Source organism: Lepus europaeus, chromosome 1 (assembly GCF_033115175.1).
Source record: "Lepus europaeus isolate LE1 chromosome 1, mLepTim1.pri, whole genome shotgun sequence".
Lineage (NCBI taxonomy): Eukaryota > Metazoa > Chordata > Mammalia > Lagomorpha > Leporidae > Lepus > Lepus europaeus.
In genome coordinates this window covers 96,902,711-96,921,996 of record NC_084827.1, presented here as the reverse complement: position 1 = coordinate 96,921,996, position 19,286 = coordinate 96,902,711, and the positions used below count along the sequence as shown (strand labels likewise).

Sequence of the window (19,286 nt, the reverse complement as noted above, 5' to 3'; positions counted from 1 at the left end):
ATAAATGACTTTTTTCCAAAACTGAGTTGCCATCTCTCTCTCTCTCTCTCTCTCTCTCTCTATATATATATATATATATATATATCAGTGTCCAGTCACTGAAATAGACATTAAGCTTTTTTAACTCTCCCCCCATCCCACAAAAAAAAAAAAAAAATTCCCTCAGCAAAAAATCATTTTTGCTGATTTTGTAATACTAATTTCCGGAACACACTGAGTAGCCTAGAAAAAATGAAAAGCATGTGCTGAAAGTGCAGGTTTCCATCAACAATAAATTCATCAGTAACTTTGTTATTCTTGTGCTTTTATTCCTATTAAACACCTAATTTTTTTATTTTTTTATTTTTTTAATTTTTTTTATGAATCAGGACCCCTGGTCTCCCCTACAAATTTTCTTTACAGGTCAACTTTTCCTCTCTTCTAAATGCTTTTATGTCTGAGTGTTATTTGACAGCTATCATATCTAAGATGATTTGGTAACTATGCTAGATTTGCAAAATCTGAATAGATTTTAAAAATAGTGTGATTTGTCATGTATTCTGTGAAAATTGTAGGAATGATTGCATTCTACTTTGCCAGCAAATCCTGTCAGCTATCTTCAAAAATGTCCAGAATACAATCACTTCCTATTAAACCTACAGCTATCTCATGGGTCTTTTTGTCAGGATTTCCAATGTGGATTACTGCAGAAGCCTTCTAGACAGTTGTCCTGTGCTGTTCATGCCTCTTATCAGTCTATTTGCAACACAGCAGCCAGTGGGATCCTGTTTAAATGAAAATTAGATCAATGTCACTCTGGTACTCCAAATGCTCTCAATAACTTCTCACTTTATGGAAGTCAAATCTGAAATCATTAATATGTCCCACAATCTTTACACCTCTTCCGTTCACACTGCCTCCTAGACGTCAGTCACTTAACCTCTTTTCAAGCATCCTCAGCTAAATCGTTCTTACTGTTTTTTTGAAATCAAATCACTGTAAACAAGCTCCAGCCTTCAGAGTATTCCCACTTTGGAACTGCCTCTTCCCGGAGAGCTTCTGGGATCTCCTTTCACTCTGTTCAGATAGATGTCAGTGTCTTAGTGAGGCTTTCCTGTGTCCCTATACTGGTGCTCTCATCTGGCATCCTACTCTGCACCGCATTTATTACCGTCTGCATATTGAATATTTTACTAATTTGTCTTGTTACTTACAGTCCCAACACTACAACAGAATTTCCGTAAGAAAATATTCTTGTTTGTTTTGAGTGTTTTATTTGCTTTTTCAATATATGTTTTGAAATACATCCATAAGAGTTCTGTAGAATGAACTTCCCTAAATTAGGAGAGCATTGGTCAAGAGGCTTGTTATGTGCCTGTGTGTCATTATCCTCCTTTCAAACTTGAAGGTAATAATTGCATTTATCCTGTTGGTTACCTGTGAAGATTAAAAGGAAGAAAATGCACACAAATGAGTTGGCACTATGCCAGGCACATACTAAAGATCCCCAAAATCACTTTGTTAATGCTAATTATGAATGATGATGATTTGCTACATGGTTCAGGGAAAGCTTGGTAGGATTTGGTTTCCTAGAAACAGAACATCCACAGCAAAGATCCTGCTGCTGATTTCTTTAAGAGTTTGGACAACTAAAAGCTGATTAGCCAGAGAAGACTTATGTTCTCAGAAGCTTATTAGTATTTGTCTGTCATCTAATGTTCACCACAGCAGTGCCTTTCAATTCTGTAATTTCATCTTTCTCTGACCAGCTACTTTACTTTTCCATAATTCTCATTCCTATACTTACTGTCAGTGCAATCATATTTTGAAGCAGCGGATTCTCTTTGCACCTGTCTCCATTATCCAAACTGTAAAATCCAAGATATACAAGCAAATATATCTTCCCAAGGCTTTAATTATTAGAGGTAATTGCAACCTCTGGCCCCTATTACCAAATCATTTGATTTAATATAACCTATATTTATATGTTTTCATTTTAGCTGAATAACAAACTACTTTTCTATCCACGTTGTTGGAATATTTACAAATATCTATCAACTCACTCTTTTTCTTGTCTTCAATTTTATCTTTTTATTCTTTTTTTTTTTTTTTGACAGGCAGAGTTAAACAGTGAGAGAGAGAGAGAGACAGAGAGAAAGGTCTTCCTTCTGTTGGTTCACCCCACAAACGGTCGCTACGGCCAGTGAGCTGAGCCGATCTGAAGCCAGGAGCCAGGTGCTTCCTCCTAGTCTCCCACGTGGGTGCAAGGCCCAAGCACTTGGGCCATCCTCTACTGCCTTCGTGGGCCACAGCAGAGAGCTGGACTGGAAGAGTACAACTGGGACAGAATCTGGTGCCCCAACTGGGACTAGAACCTGGGTGCAGGCGCCACAGGCAGAGGATTAGCCAAGTGAGCCGCAGCACCAGCCTATCCTTTTATTCTTTATGCTGCATTGCCTAAACCATCATTCTCTGGAGAACTGGAAACAATTATGCCAACAAATATCTAATACTCTCATTACTTCATCAAAAAACTTTCAGAATGGAAACATCAAAATGATTAAGTACTATTGTATTGTACAATCAGCTTTATCTAAAGATCAGATGGATTTTGAGGTACACTGTAAAACTTATATTAAATATATGCTATACAAATTTTTATATTGACTTGCAAATCATAGTTTCAAAAGCATATTCAAAAATGGATGTCAGAAGCTGAAATAGTTTATAAGCAATTGTAGGCAACTAAAACGGCCTACACACACATAAAGAAAGTTATTCTTTTTATCCAAAGCAAAATGATCTTCAAGGCCAATATTAAAGATCTTAACTATAGATATATTCATAGATTTTTTTAACTTTAAATCATAAGTTCACATTTCCAGTGTTTTTTTTCTGTACTAACATAGTAATAATAGATATTCCTCCTTTACATTTCCTGCAAAGTCTGCCCAATTTCTTAGCTGAGTTATCATATAAGACCTTATAAATCTGATTATTTGTTTAATTTGTGTGATACTGAACCTTTGAAATACCTTAACATCTTACTATAACATAAAAGCTATCTCAGAAGCTTTGTAGATGAAGCTCTAAAAAAACCTGTAAAATATAAAGCAGAAAATTAATAAATACACAAGTAAATAGTAAATAAAAGAGGTACATATTATGATTTATACTAGAAATGGAGATATTAACCTCAGAATAAATAGAAAATTACCTTTCCTAATTATTGCTAAGTGATTTTTCTCCCACATAAAATTCTCACATCTCACTCTGGGTGAGCTCTAACTCACTAGTGTGTATCTTCTCCTGAATAATTTTTAAAATTGCGAAACTTGTGTATCACTAAATAAAAACATAATTGTTGTGGCTGGTGCTGTGGTACAGCAGGTTAAAGCCCTGGCCTGAAGCGCCGGCATCCCATATGGGCGCCAGTTCTAGTCCCTGCTGCTCCTCTTCTGATCCAGCTCTCTGCTATGGCCTGGGAAAGCAGTACAAGATGGTCCAGGTCCTTGGGCCCCTGCATCCATGTGGGAGACCCAGAAGAAGCTCCTGGCTCCTGGCTCCTGGCTCCTGGCTCCTGGCTTTGGATTGGCACTTCTCCAGCCATTTCGCCCATCTAGGGAGTGAACCAGCAGATGAAAGACCTCTCTCTCTGTCTCTACCTTTCTCTGTAACTCTGTCTTTCAAATAAATAAAATAAATATTAAAAAAACTACCATAATTGGTGAACTAGTGGTAGTCTATGTGGAATCTTATACATTTGCCATTTTTTATCATCTGTTAAGCTCTACTCAAAATTATCATAGCCTCTAGAGCAGAAAAACATCCATCGTCAGTGTGTGATCTCTATCTCCTATAGTGGAGTGCCTGGGTTGGAGTATCTGGGTTTGAGTTCCAGCCCCACTTCTAATTCCTGCTTCCTGCTAATGCTTGCCCTGAGAGGGAGTGGTGACGACTCAAGAAGTTGGATCCTCTGCAACTCACTTTGGAGACCTGCATTGAATTCTCATCTCCCAGTTTCAGCTTGGCCCAGCCCAGTTATTTGGGGAATGAGTCAGAAGATGAAAGTTTTCTCTCTCTCCACCCCTCTCTGCCATTCAAATAAATAAATAATTTTAATGAATAATAAATGCAGTCTCTTTTATAACAAAAATAGCATAACCTTCATATTTCAAATTAAGAATATGCACAACTAAGACTGTTTATTTTTATATGAGGAAAAATTGTATATAGAATACAGGGTGGCAAGTACATTTGAATATGAAGACATGAGGGTACTCAAAATAATTTGTAAAAAATTGGATGAAAGATAAGTTTATTTTGGTGCAAAAGCTTTCTTCTGAAAATTGTGACTATAGAGAGGGTTTTCCTGAGTCTACTCTGCTATTTTTGCAAGAAAGAGATTAAAAGAGTCTTATCTGGGTAACATTACTGACCTCAAAGAAAATGCCATATGCTAATTTCTGCTAAGTAGGTCAAACATATCACGCCCCAGTGTGACCAAGGTTCAATCTACCCTATAGATTTGCAAAGACCTCAATGATCTTTGTCATTTCCTCACTATAAAATATGAGACAACAACTAAAAATTACCAGATAGCTGAGAAAACTATCTAATATGAAATAAGTTCAAAATCATAGAAATAAAATGATTTGGAGAAATTAATATTAAAACATTTTAATAATTTGAGAGAACTAAAGTTGTGCATCCATGTTACAAGAAGAGAACTCTTTGAAAAGGAAACATGTAAAAGTTGAAATTAAAACTAGTTTGATAGAAATGAAAATTATGGAAGGTAAATGGAAAAAAATGAAATGAATGGTTATAAGTGATACAGTCAAGAAACTCTCCAAGAAAGTAGAAAAAATATGCAAAGATATACCATGAAAAGTGAAGATATGAGAACATTAGATAATTAACTTAAGAGATCCAACATTAAAATAATTAAATTCCAGGAAAAAAAAAGTAGTGGGGAAAGGGAGGGAAGTAAAGAAATTTTTCAGGCACTGTGGCGCAGTGGGGTACGTCACCACTTGGGACACTGTGTCTCACATTTGTGTTCCAATTCAAGTCACAGCTGTTATTCTGATCCAGCTTCCTGCTAGTGTATCCTGGGATGTAGCACAATACATGCCTCAAGTTCTTGGTCCCTTGCCACCCATATGAGAGATCTGGATGGAGTTCTGGGCTCCTGGTTTCCACCTGGCCCAGTCCAGCCCTAGATGTTTTAGGTATTTGGGAAATTAGCCAGAGAGGGAAGTGCTCTCCTTCTCTCTCTCCCAATCTCTCTTTCTCTCTCTCTTTCAAGTAGATGAAAACAATAAATAAACATTAAATATATCTAAAGACAATTTTCCTAAAAGCACAAGGATCCAGATTGAGAACATCCAACAAAAAGAATTAATATAGAAACCACATTTAGGTAGATCATCTTGAAATTTTAGAACACTATGGAAAATTAGCACATTTCAGAGATTTAACAATAAATACTGTTTAATAAAAGAGATTGAAATTCAAAATGGCATCAGACATCTCAATACTTAACACTGTAAACTAGAAAAATAAGGAATGATCCCAATGAAATTAAGGAGGAAAATAATTTCTAATAAGAGGTCAAATTAATAATAATGTATGAAAGATTAATTTATTTAATTACATACAAGGTTCAGAAAATTACCACCATTTTTCTTTCTCAGAGACTCCTAGAAAATGTGCATCACCAAAACATAGGGTAAACCCAGAAGGAAGGAGGTGTTTACTGCATTAGGCATAGTTTTTATACCAAGAATAAAAAGTAACTCAAAGAATCACATATCAGGGGTCTGCATTGTGGTGCAGGAGCTTAAGCTGCCACTAGGGAACTCATACCCCATACCGTGGAGCTGGTTGGAGTCCTGGCTCCTCTGTTTGCCATCCAGTTTACTGCTAATGCACTCATGAAAGCAGCCAAGTGATGGGCCCAGCCACCCAAGTGAGAGGCCTAGATGGAGTTTCTGGCTCCTGACTTTGGCCTGGCCCCTACCTGTCTGTTGCAGCCATATGGATAGTGAAGCAACAGATGGAAGACTCTCTCTCTCTCCATCCCCTCACCCCTACACCGCTCTGCCTTTCAAATATAAATGAACAAATAAAAATTCCTTAAAAAAAAGTATGACATAGTAAAGCAAGTCAGAAAGCCTTGGTAGATATTTATTTAAGATGACAAAACTGATAGAATGTCCAATGAGTTTGAGAAATTAACAGGAAAATATTTACATAATTGGGAAAGAAAGGCTGAGTTAGCAGCAAGTATATACTTAAATAAGCAAAGAAAAAACAATTATTAACTCTAGGAAAGGAAAGCTGTGAAGGATGAGAAATAATCAAAATACATGGGATTCAGTTTTGATAGAAATTAGTGAAACCACTGTTAATTATCCTATCAAAATATGTAAAATAATTAGGAATTTAACAATAGTAGAGTGGGTTCATAGATGTATATTGGGTAGCAAGCATTGAAATAGAACTAAATCTTCATCTACCACAGTAGAAGGCAAACAAATAATGACTTAAAAGAAAAAAATCAAGACTAAGTAATGCAAGAATATTTAGGAATTTGCATGTAAATAGCCATAGATCACTCAGGACTATTGTAAATCTGTCTTTGAGGGGAGTTGGGAAAGAATATGGAAGACTGTAGGTACTGTTTTCAGTTGTAACAAGGCTTGTGGACACTGCAAGACTCTTAACACATGTTTAGATCTGTGATTCTACTATTTACGTACACACATGACACATATATGCATGATGGATATGAATATATATCTATATATGGAATAATATTTTTACATTCAGAAATAAAGTAATTTATTCTGTGTGTACATATATATATATGTGTGTGTGTGTGTGTGTGTGTCTGTGTGTGTCTGTATCTTCAGGAGGCTTGAATTTGAGCATAGTTTCCATTTAGGTGACAGAGAGTTTACCATTCATGATGGAAAACATATAGATTTAGACATTTGTGAAACACAAAACAAAAACTGAAGTTTCTGTTTAAGATCCTCTGGAGTTTTATCAGGGACCAATCTCCTTATATGGCCCAGTGGCAAGGAAACTTGGGTTATGGACAGGGCAGAAGGTATTCTGGGAGAAGCTAAAACTAACTCTATCATGCAGCTATGGATATCTTATAGAAGATATACTAAACAACAACAAAAAAATGTTGCTACCTGTCTTCTGATTAATGAACTAAAGTTAAACTGAATATCCAAGTCAATGCAATATGTCAGATAAACAAGTATTAAGATATTTTTTATCACGGGTGTTTAGGACCAGTGTTGTGGTGCAGCTGGCTAAGCAGCCTGCGACACTGAAATCCCCTATGATCCCAAGTTTGAGACCCACTTGCTCCACTTCCACTCCAACTCCCTGCTAATGTGCTCGGGAAAGCAGTCAAAGATGGCTCAAGTACTTGAGCCCCTGACAACAACATAGGAGATTTGGATGGAACTCTAGGCTCCTGGCTTGGACCTGGCCCAGCCTAGCCTCTCTAATTCTGACTTATAAATAAATAAAGCAGCAGATGGAAGATCTCTCTCTCTCTCTCTCTCTCTCCCCCTCTGTAACTTTCTTTCAAATAAATAAATATTTTTAAAAAGAAATATTAAACAATATACTTAATTGAGAAAAGTATAGAAGAATGAGAGGCAAAACACATAAAGCTGAACAGAAATCAGTAAATAAATAAAATACATTAACTTAAAATAAAAAGTATTTTTTGTTAGAACATGAAAAGCAAGTGTTATACTATACAAAAACACCACAGAAAACATGGTGAGATTTAACATGCTCTTAGATGCTTCTGTTGCTTGAAAGGAGAGTAGAGATGTTAAGTTTACATTTCATTATGTCAATATACAAGCTTAGATCTTTTTAAAAATTTTATTTATTTATTTGAAAGGCATAGTTACAATGAGAGAGAAAAAGAGAGAGAGACATCTCTTCCATCCACTGGTACATGCTCCAAATGGCCACAGTGGTTGCAGTTTGGGCGCAGAGGCCTAAGCACTTGGGTCATCCTCCACTGCTTTCCCAGGCACATTAGCAGGGATCTGGATTGGATTTGGAGCAGGTAGGACTCAAACCAGCACCCATGGAAGATGGTGACATCTCAGATATAAGCTTCCCTGTTAGGCCACAATGCTGACCCTTACAGACTTAAATTTTTAAAAGTATCAAAAATAGAAATTGAACAAATATACAGAACACAAAATATAAGAGAAATTATAAAAACTCAGATAAAAGCTATGGTTAGGAGTGTGCATGTATGATCCATTTATACTTGCATTAAGTACAGAAATCAAATAATTTATATAAACATATTTCTAGATGTTGTATAAAATATATAAAAACATATTTAAATATATTTAGAGTGTGTAGATTCATTTATCTTTATACATTCATACACGTACACACAGAATTATGGGAAGCATACATACATATTTCCAGGTAGTGGTGAATGGTGATGAGGGAAGGAGAGAAACAGAATAACCTAGGGCTTGGAAGAAAATAGGTGGCTGTCTTAGCTATTTATAGCATACCTTGTTTCTTTAAAAATACATGAAGCCAATGTAGCAAAATGTTCCTTTTTCCGTTTTTTAACCTGCAAGTCTGAGGTACATGGATATGAAGCAACTTTTTATTTGAAATATTTTACAATTATTTCTTAAAGAATCCAGTGGGCCCCCCGATTTATTAGCTTGAGCTTTGGCTTTAGGTTTTTTATTTTTTGCCATTTATGCATTTTTCTTTTTTAAAAGACGTATTCATTTATTTAAGAGGCAGAGTTACATACAGAGAGAGGGAGAGACAGAGAGAGAGGTCTTCCATCCACTGGTTCATTCCCCAAAGGGCTGCAATGGCTGGAGCTGGGCCCAGTCAAAGCAAGAAGCTTCTTCCAGGTCTCCCACAGGCTTGCAAGGGCCCAAGCACTGGCACCATCTTCTGCTGCTTTCCCAGGCCATTAGCAAGAAGCTGAATTGGAAGTGGAACAGCCAGGACTCAAACCAGCGCCCATATGGGATGCGGGCACTGCACGCAGAGAATTAACCTGCTTCTTCACTGAGCTGGTCCCCATCACTTGAAGCTTCCAAATTCCTTCAAATTTCATTCATGTTTATTTAGCCTTTTTTTTTTTCATTCCAGCACACAATCTTGACCACATTTTCTCCTTATGTTCCTGTTACCTACCATCTGCCATTTCTTAAATCACAGCAAGCAAACATGCAAACCCCACTGTAGAAGGCATCCTGCAGGTTTGAAATCATCACACACAGTTATTGAATAGATATGTTCATGCATCCAAATTGTCCAGAACACACAGTTGTTAAATAAAGGATTCCACATACACTTCACGCTCCCAGGGGGTAAAAACTGCAACTTCAGTTTGTGGATTTAATTTTAAGAACCACTAAACACCCTCTCTGAGAATCAGTTTCCTCAAATCCAAAATGGTGATAATCTCTAACACACAGAGTTGTTCCAAGGATTCAAATAATAAATGCAAGTCACCACACAAGTGAGTGACACGTTTGGAGCTGTGAAAGGATAAACATAAGTACAGATGTGATTCTTAGTAGAATGAAGGTACAGTGTTTCTTGCTACATTCTTCTCCATAGCACCCTTTGCTCACAAACAGCCCAGACATTCTGAAATGGCCAAAATTTCAAGAAAATTTTACAGATTAAAAAAATATTGTTTTTTGAAAAAAAAAGTATTCTCTTAAGTTTTTGGGTCATCCTTTTTGAATCCCACTGTCACAAGCTGCAGTAACTTAGCTTTTAAATTAATTTTGTGAGGTGTCTAGGAATAGAGCATATAAATGAACTTAACTGAAATTAGGGATGGTTTTTTTTTTCTATAAAATATTTTCCGGTGAGGCAACTGAACATTTTATTAAAAGGTAACTCTAAGTTTAAACACAATTAGGGAAACTCTTTGTCCATCTTACTGTGCCTTTTAAAACATTGGCTCAGCGAAAGTTAAGATGGCCAGGAGGATTCCTCCAGGAAGCACAGTCATCAAGCATTCTTCATGAAGCTCAGGGTTTTTATGGACGAAACACTGCATTATTGAAGCAGCCAAACTAAAAGTATTTTTCAAAGAATGGCTTGTGCTGGATTGAACTACTGCCTTTCAGGAATTGAGTCTTTGATAAACAAGCTGAATCAAGAATGTGAGTAGGTAACTGGTGGAGAGTGGAAAGTGATAAGTACACTGTAAAAATGAAACCCAATCATGTTTCAGAAGTTTAATATAGTTTTTCTAAAACTGAACCTGCAGTGTTGAGTTTATATTTTTGTAACGCAATGATCCTGTACATTTAAATAATTATAGACTGCATGCCAGAAAATGCAATTAGTTTGCTATCAATTTGAATATGTACAACGTAATTCAAGCATAAATTCTGGAGTAGAGCTCAGAGACATGGCATGCAGTCAACTGAACCCTCTTCATAGTAAGAAACGGCAGAGATTTTCATATTAAAAATAACATGTAATTCAGCGTTCCCACCATCTCAGTCTACTTCCATTAGAAATTATGTGTTATGACTCTTTCCTTTGTAGACAAAAAGGTTCTTGAGTTCTAAGACAACTGAATACTTTTCATATCATGTGAGGAAGGATTTAAAACAGCCTAAGAAGATCTTTTCATAAATAAGTAATGATACAATACTCTTATTTTTCATTTGGTATCTATTTACAAAAGTGTATTCACATATTGCTGAAAAGCAAAATATTTAAATCGATGATAAACACTATTAAAATAACTCTATTTCTTTTATTTACAATACTTTAATAAATAGAAGAAAATAGTTTACTATAAAAGGAACTATAAGGAACTATATTATGAAAATATTATAAAAAGACTCATTTCCAATTAACTATAGTTATTCAGTTCAATGTCACATTGTGTTTTCCTTTACAATAGCCACCACATTGGTGGGTTGAAAATTGCTCTGGCTTAAATTGGCTTTTACTGCCTTGGATTTTGAGCTCTTAAAACTTCCTGAAATGTAAAAATTTGTTGACTTTTTAATTCATTCAAGAAGATGCACAACTCTTCATTGCTGAGAGACATGTCATGTACAGATTGAACAAATGTCACATGAAATCACAATAAGAAGTCCTTCAGTGCAAATATATGAAACTGAGATGATTTTTGCTTGAAATGATCAGTGTCAAAAATCAACAAAAGAAGAAAAGCAATTTTTTTTATTTTTATCCAAATATATCAGACTTCATAGTTTAGTTATTTTCAACAAAAACTTCACCAATATCATCCAAACCAGGACATAAGAATGAAAAGGAGCACTATTAATAACTACACAGGTAGAACAAGTATGAACTGGAATTTTCCTGGGTAAATCGATCAATCTAGAAATAGGGGTTAAACTGCAATTACATGCAGAAATCACACCTTTCCCACAAATATGTGAAAAAGATAAAATGATATCATTCACTCAGATAAATTAATTTTGGCAATAGTAGCTCTTTTTCATCATTGAAGTCTCAGTCCAAATATTACGATCTCCCTATGCCAGCTGCCACTACTAAAATAATCAATTAATACAGTAGTTTTCCAATTCAATACCCTATTTTCATTCTATTAATTGATATTTTGATGATCTGAAATTGTTTTATGTAATTTTTTTCTGTCTCTTCCCCATTATCCTACAGGGTACAGGTGTCCTCAGTGAACAGTGTCCTCCTCCCACTTAGTTGTGCCCCAATCTCCAAGAACTAAAAAACGCCTAGGACATTGAAGGCATGCAAAAATTTTATTGAATGAATGAATACATTCAGAGAGTTTGTTTTTGGTTCCATTTTCTCCTTGGTACCAAAGACAAATTAAAACTACTCTCCAAAGTAAGTTATGGCTCTATTTAGTTTTTTAAGTAGTTGGACTAAATGATCCATGCATTTCCTTCCACTGCTGCTATATATGTCATGCCCTCTGGACCCCCTTCTCTCTTTGTTACTATTTCCTTTCCTACATCCAGCAAATAAGAAAGTTTAGTGATCAAGGGGTGGGGCAACCACTCTATTCACAGTGGACAGAGGCTCAAGGTTGATCATTTTGCCAGTAACAATCCCCTGGTATATGTTTTGCACCTACAGAATTTGGTTGATACAGAGGTAGCCAGAAGGTATTATTATAGTCAATGATAGAACTGTTGATGTAATCCTTTGCCAATAATAAAATCATTACAGGATTACCACAAACTAGGAAATGAAGGGAGCCCAAATCAGCCATTAACAATTTACATATTAATGAGAAGAGGATTAATTTTAGGCAGACAGAGGTTGCAATGCCCAAAGAAATTTAATAGGAAACCTATGGTTTTCTGATAAAAAAGCTCTTCTAAATATTCATAAAAATCTTTGCACTCTAAATCTTTACTTTGGAGGTGTTCTACTGATCAATAGTTTTGATTCTCACAAGTGAGTCATAAATATTAGATGTAGGGTTTAGAAAAACAGTACTGCTAAAATTATTTGGAGAGTCCAAGGACCCCAAGTACCAATACAATCAGTGTTCACCAATAAATAAATAATAAATTTGCGTGTAAGATAATTGCAATTCACCTAATTTGAATTTCTCTCTGGTCTACACAAAACTTTACTCTTGAGCTCTGAGTGACAGGCATGGGATAGCTTCCCCAGGTGAGGAAAAAGCCTATTTTGTTACAACAAATTCCATAAACAAGAGAACAGCATAAAAGAGACTCAATTAGACATACATCTTTTAGGCATAAATACCATCTGTTTCATTGCATTGTTGTGTCTCCTTAAAGATAGAGCACTGGTTTCTAAAATGGACAAAAGTTCCAGAAAAGGAATGAAAATATTTCCTATTGACTTAATTTTAAATGGGGACCATTAATTATGTTATTTCACACAGATTCTCATATATCCAATGTAACTTGGCTACTGTTACAGCGATTCAGCATTTGTTCAAATCTCATATTTGTATTAGATTGTATATGATTTTTAATTAGACCAGGAAAGGAACAGTTCTCCAATTAATTAACATTTATTTCCCCTAGCCCTAGCAACTTTTAAAAATCATAAGAATTTTTCAGTGATATACCATGTACTGGTATTCTCTTAAATTTACAAGTTAAACATGTAATGGTTATGTTTTTGCAGGGCCATAAATTGCATAAACTTGCGTGACTTTCTCATGTATAAAGTACAATTCAAAACCTTCCAGGACCTTAAACAGCAGAAAACACTAAATCAGATTTTAAAATGACAAATAATTTAAGGCTAAAGTATTTGGTATTAATAATTAATGTCAGTAGCCTTCCTAGTATAATAAAGTAAACATGCACAAGAACTACAACTGTGAACAAAACATCACAATTTTATCTGATATATATGTATGTCTGAATGTGTATGTCTGTGTGTATATATATATGTATATGTGTGTATACATTTATATATACATATATATATGTGTGTGTATGTGTGTGTGTGTAATTTTATCGCCCTGAAAACTACCCACTCATGTTTGACTTAATACATATGTTAGAAATGTTGGGGAGAGTATCTCCCCTTTAAATATATATATTTTTTTTTCCAGAATATACAATATAAATATGCCATATATAAATCATGCCATAAAACTAAATGCAAAATTTGCACATTATTGCATGCTTGATGTGATAATACATGCCCATTAATGACTCTCTTTTGATGTACCCCTTTCATAACTTCTGCTTTCTGTACAGTAGCAATACTTGGAAAGGAGGGGTTCTCAAATATGGTTACAGGACTGGGGGTTGGTATAATTTTCAGGTTTCTTAGGGAGGAATAACCTCATCAGCCAAATATTGGACTACAACTAAATCAAATATTAAATAATGCCTAAGTATGTGTGTTGTTATGTGAAGCGATCAGAGTTCATTTTTCTTAATTTGGCTGGAAGATTCCCTTCCATTCTAGCGGTTCCTCCAGCCATCTTTTGAAGCTTTGGTGGCAAATCAGCCACAGACTGGCTCATAGGATCAGATAAAATCTTGGTGGTTTTAGATACTAGTTTTTCTTCTGAGTTGCCAGGAACTGAACTTATTCGTTGAAGTTTCATAGGCAAATCTCCCAAGCTGTAAGCTTTTTCTGAAGTTGTAGAACTCATCCTTAAGAGTTTTTTGGGAAAGTCTTCTCTTCCGGTAATTTTCTGTAGCTTGGATGGAAGTTTTGTAGTAATGTCATCTAATCCATCTAAGCAGTCCACAGAATTATGTCTTTCTTTGCTGTTGGTTATGGCTGGTGCTATTAAAGGTGACGACATGAGAAGCATTTCCTCCTGTTCTTTCACACTGTATGGTGGTGTGGGGACTTCAAATGTTGCATGGAACTGGGAGTAGTCAACTTTAAAGAATCCCTCTTCCAAAGAAATTACAGGAAAAAAACGATGACCCCAGAGAACTTCATCTTCAGTGTATGATGTTCGAGCTTGACAAGTCATTCCTACAAGAATAAAAAGAACCCTTGAAATGATGCATAGTGGAAGCACACGTAAAGTCGATTTGACCTAATGAATTCCTTGTGCTCTCATTTATGTTTTGATTGTTAATCCAAGCAGAATGAATAATAAAATAGGTTAACAGTTTTACTGTAGCTTCAAAGCTTTGATACACATTCAATGAAAGGTGCACAAAGTTGACATAGTTCCTATTTGAAGGGTATTATATTATATCATTGTTAACTTTATTATCTATATGTCAAAAGAAAAAATTATATAGAAGTATTTCAGAATATATGTATATCCTTATGTAGACAAGCAAAGAAAGTATGTAATCTTCTTCCATCATTCAAGAAGCAGTGTGGGGCAGTGTGGTGCCCCAGCAAGTAAAGTTGCAGCCTGAGATGCTGGCACCCCATGTGGGCATCAGTTCCTGTCCCAGGTGCTCCACTTCCAATCCAGCTCCCTGCTAATGCACCTGGGAATGCAGATGGTCCAAGTGTTTGGGCCCCTGCACCATTGTGGGAGAACAAGAAGAAGCTCCTGGCTTTGGCCTGGCCCAGCACCAGCTGATGTTGCCATTTGAGGAGTGAACTAGCAGATGGATTATTGCTCTCTCTGTCTCTCCATCTCTCTTTCTGTAATTCTTTCAAATAAATAAATAAATTATTTTTAAAAAGAAGCAACATGATATTTGAAATAAACCTGACATTGAATCTGAACTTCACCACTGTGTAAACATAAAAAAGATACTTAACCATCACTTCCTTTTCTGCAGAGAAGAGCATGGAAAACAACACCTGTCCCATAAGATTGCTGAGATCACAGAATAAAGTAACACACACAAAAATGTAAAAGCTGCCATATAATGTCTACAGATAATTGACTCTGATAAGTGAGAGCTCCATCTTTTCTTTTTCACACAGTGAGGGCTGGTAAGGGGAACTAGGAAGACTAAAAATTACTTTCTAAAATAAAGGGTGAAGATGTTTCTATCCTTGATAATGGGAAGTTATCGTAGTGGATCTATGTTTTTGGACCTACAAAGCCAGGATGAACTTTGACTCAAGTTTTAGTGATCCATTGCTAAAATCAGCAATCCAGGCCATATGATGTATCAAATTCCATTCCTGCTCTAAGAAATCCTGGATTTGGATGCTGGATGTCTGATACAAAATTTTGCTAATCTATACATTATGATGCTTGGATATCATTTATCTAGGTAATCTGATCTACTCAATTTCATTCTCTTCATAAATCATTTATTGAGACTGAATTACTATCAAATCCATTAGCCTCTGAATATTCATTTTATGAAGACTGGAAGTACATGAAAATTAAATTAATATATCAAGCTTACATTTTATATTACTCAATAGATAAAATTTTCTGTAAGTAGTAAAATCCACTTCTCTCTACCTTTACTGTCAAACCTGTTATTAAAATCTATCAAAATGTGAAATGATCAATCAATTAAAAATCATCCATTCCATAATTAAGTATAATGAACAAGTAATGACAATGTTTCCTCATTTATTTCAATTATTTCCTATACACATTATAAGCAATTTTGATTGCTTTAAAGCCTGCCATAGTTTGGATAGGAGGATATTCTGCCTTTTTATCTCCCTGAGTAGTAAATGCACATGTAATACTTACAGAGAATTTGGATAATCAAAAAGTCAGATTGAAGGTACATCTGTTCCTCTGGTGAGTCCTTCCAAATCTTCCCTTATGAATATTATGTTATATATATCATCAAATAACTAATTGTTTTAATTATACATCATCTTTCTCAAGACAGTGCAAAAAAATTTCTGTGGAAGGTAAAACACCTGTCATCTAGCAGGCACTGTGTTAGGTACTCTCTCTCAATTCTAATCCTCACTGTGGTCCTATCGATAAGATGTGCTAATGTTCTTAAAGATAAGAAATCTAAGTACTCAGAATCTCTTGACCTTCCTTGGGCAAAGATCAACTAAGTTGTAAAGAAAATACATCAATATTCTAATTTGTGTGTGTGTGTATGTCCTTTGTTTTTATATTTATTTTTAACTGATACATAAAAGTTGGACATGTTTATGGGATTCCATGCATATTTTGATACATGTATATATGTGAAATGTTAAAGTCAAGGTAAACATACCTAGCACCTCAAACATTTATCATTTCCTTATGGTGAAAACATTCAAACTCCTTTCTGGGGCTGCGCAGTGGTGTAGCGGGTTAAAGCCCTGGCCTGACGCTCCGGCATCCCATATGGGTGCCGGTTCTAGTCCCAACTGCTCCTCTTCCGATCCAGCTCTCTGCTGTGGCCTGGGAAAGCAGTGCAAGATGGCCCAAGTCCTTGGACCCCTGCCCCCGCGTGGTAGACCTGGAAGAAGCTCCTGGCTCCTGGCTTTGGATCGGCACAGCTCCTGCCATTGCAACCATCTGGAGAGTGAACCAGCAGATGGAAAACTTCTCTCTCTGTCTCTACCTCTCTCTGTAACTCTGTCTTTCAAATAAATAAAATAAATCTTAAAAATAATCCTTTCTTCTACATTTCATCTGGGGACAATAGTGGGGAGAAGATAAATGGAAAGGTTGATTATCAGATACTACTTTATAATTAGATAAGAGTAAGAAGCTCTGGTGTTCTATTACACAGGAGAATTCCTATAGATAACGATGCCATAATGTATATTTTTTAAAAATAAAAAAGCTAGAATAAAGGACTGTGAATTTTTTAACTCCACCATCTATATTTTACTTAGGAACCTGATATCAGACAACATATAACATTAACTCTGTCATGGTTCACACCTGACAGTTACTGAATATCAACTTTCACAATTAATATTATGTCAACAAAAAGTCACCAAAATATTTACATATGAAAATAATGAAATTACTTTATAAAGTGTTTTGTAAGTCTTACAGACACACACACAGCAGCGTTCTGCATTTTTCAACCATTTTCTAGCCTGTGACTAGATATTTCGTAATAAAATGATAAAAATGATAAATTACCACATACAAGGCATTAAAATGTATCTCATGATATATTGACTCACTGTTATTTTGAAAAATGTAATAATAGAGAAACATCTAAAATAAGAAGCAAATATGGGATTTTTCTATCCAGTAAGATGAAAAATAGTACAATAAAGTACCCTTTATTTTCTCCCTAAAATCTCCATTCTCTGTGAACTCATGTGGAATATGTGAACTCTATGTGTATTTGCTGTGCAAAATATTAAATTTCAGACAAAAGATCATAATGTGTGTATATTGTTAAGTGATAGTACTTCTCTTAAGAACCCTATTTTAATTTTACAATCTTATTCCACTTACAAAAGATGGTGAGGAGAATTATCTGGAGGGAGGGCACACACAGTATAACATAGTAATTTGAAACATGACATAGATTTATAAGTTTGGCCTTTCATCTGTATAATGCATGCATACATTAGTAGTTAAAGGAAAACCAGATGCTGATCTCTGTTCAATTATTTCTAATAACAAAAATGTTGAAACATAACTATCATCATCTTAGTCAATTTCAATTGGGTAGTCTTTGTTTTTTCCTTATAAAATGAATCTGAAATAAAAAATAAAATTCTTTTTTTTTTTTTTGACAAGCAGAATGGACAGTGAGAGAGAGAGACAGAGAGAAAGGTCTTTTTTTTCCATTGGTTCACCCTCCAATGGCCGCTGCAGCTGGCACACAGCACTGATCCAAAGCCAGAAGCCAGGTGCTTCTCCTGGTCTCCCATGCAGGTGTAGGGCCCAAGGACTTGGGCCATCCTCCACTGCACTCCTGGGCCACAGCAGAGAGCTGGACAGGAAGAGGGTACCATGACATAATCTGGTGCCCCAACTGGGACTAGAACCCCAGTGTGCCGGCGCCGCAGGTGGAGGATTAGCCTATTGAGCCATGGCACTGGCCAAAAAATTAAAATTCTGCATGTTGCTGATTCTCAGGGCCTTCTGTGAGTTGTTTCCTTGAGGGTTGCCAGAAACTATGGAAAAGTGCTGGAGAAATATAAATGGAATGCTTAAACTGGGAGAAATAAAATTTCAACAGCGGGGAAAGAGGCCAACAAGTAAAAAACAAGTATTCTAATGCTTGTTCACATTAAAATACCTGTAAGTATTGCTATTGAAGTGCCAGTGCAAATTTTGACTGAAAAGATAGGGAGGGTTTGTATTCAATTACACGAAATTAACTTTAGTTCTTTCCATAGCAAACTGATATATGTGAGCAAACATCTTCTGATAATTAAAAAGTATAGGGGCTGGTATTGTGGCGTGGTGGGTGAAGTTGCTGCCTGCAGTGCCAGCATCCCATATGGGCTCCGGTTCAAGTCAGCTCTCTTCTTCCATTCCAGCTCTCTGCTATGGCCTGGGAAAGCAGTAGAAGGTGGCCCAGGTCCTTGGGTTCCTGCACCCGAGTGGGAGACCTGGAAGAAGCTCCTGGCTTCGGATCCGCCCAGCTCCGGCTGTTGTGGCCATTTGGGGAGTGAACCAGCGGATGGAAGACTTTCTCTGTCTCTGTCTCTCTCTCTCTCTTTCTTTCTCTCTCTCTCTGCTTCTGTGTAACTCCACCTTTTGAATAAATAAATGAATACTTTTTAAAAAGTATATGAATTTGGATACCAATTCCACTACTAAATAGGTGGTGAAAATTACCTAAAACTCAATGGGTGTATTTTCCCGTTTATAAAGATAATAACACCTGTTTGAAAATTAAGGGCACAGAATGATCTTGGTGTTTAAGCAGCACCTGATAATGACTGCTGTACTTATTGTT

General features: G+C 35.9%; 1 protein-coding gene across 1 annotated transcript in view; it reads right to left on the bottom strand.

Moving 5' to 3' along the window:
• Positions 1 to 13,909: 13,909 nt before the first annotated feature.
• The window catches only part of KCNJ3 (potassium inwardly rectifying channel subfamily J member 3), a 168,593-nt gene continuing 163,216 nt past the window's right edge, over positions 13,910 to 19,286 (bottom strand). The window contains exon 3 of the mRNA XM_062199780.1: positions 13,910 to 14,496. Within this exon, the coding sequence (XP_062055764.1) occupies positions 13,910 to 14,496 (587 nt within the window). The remainder of the gene's footprint in view (positions 14,497 to 19,286) is intronic.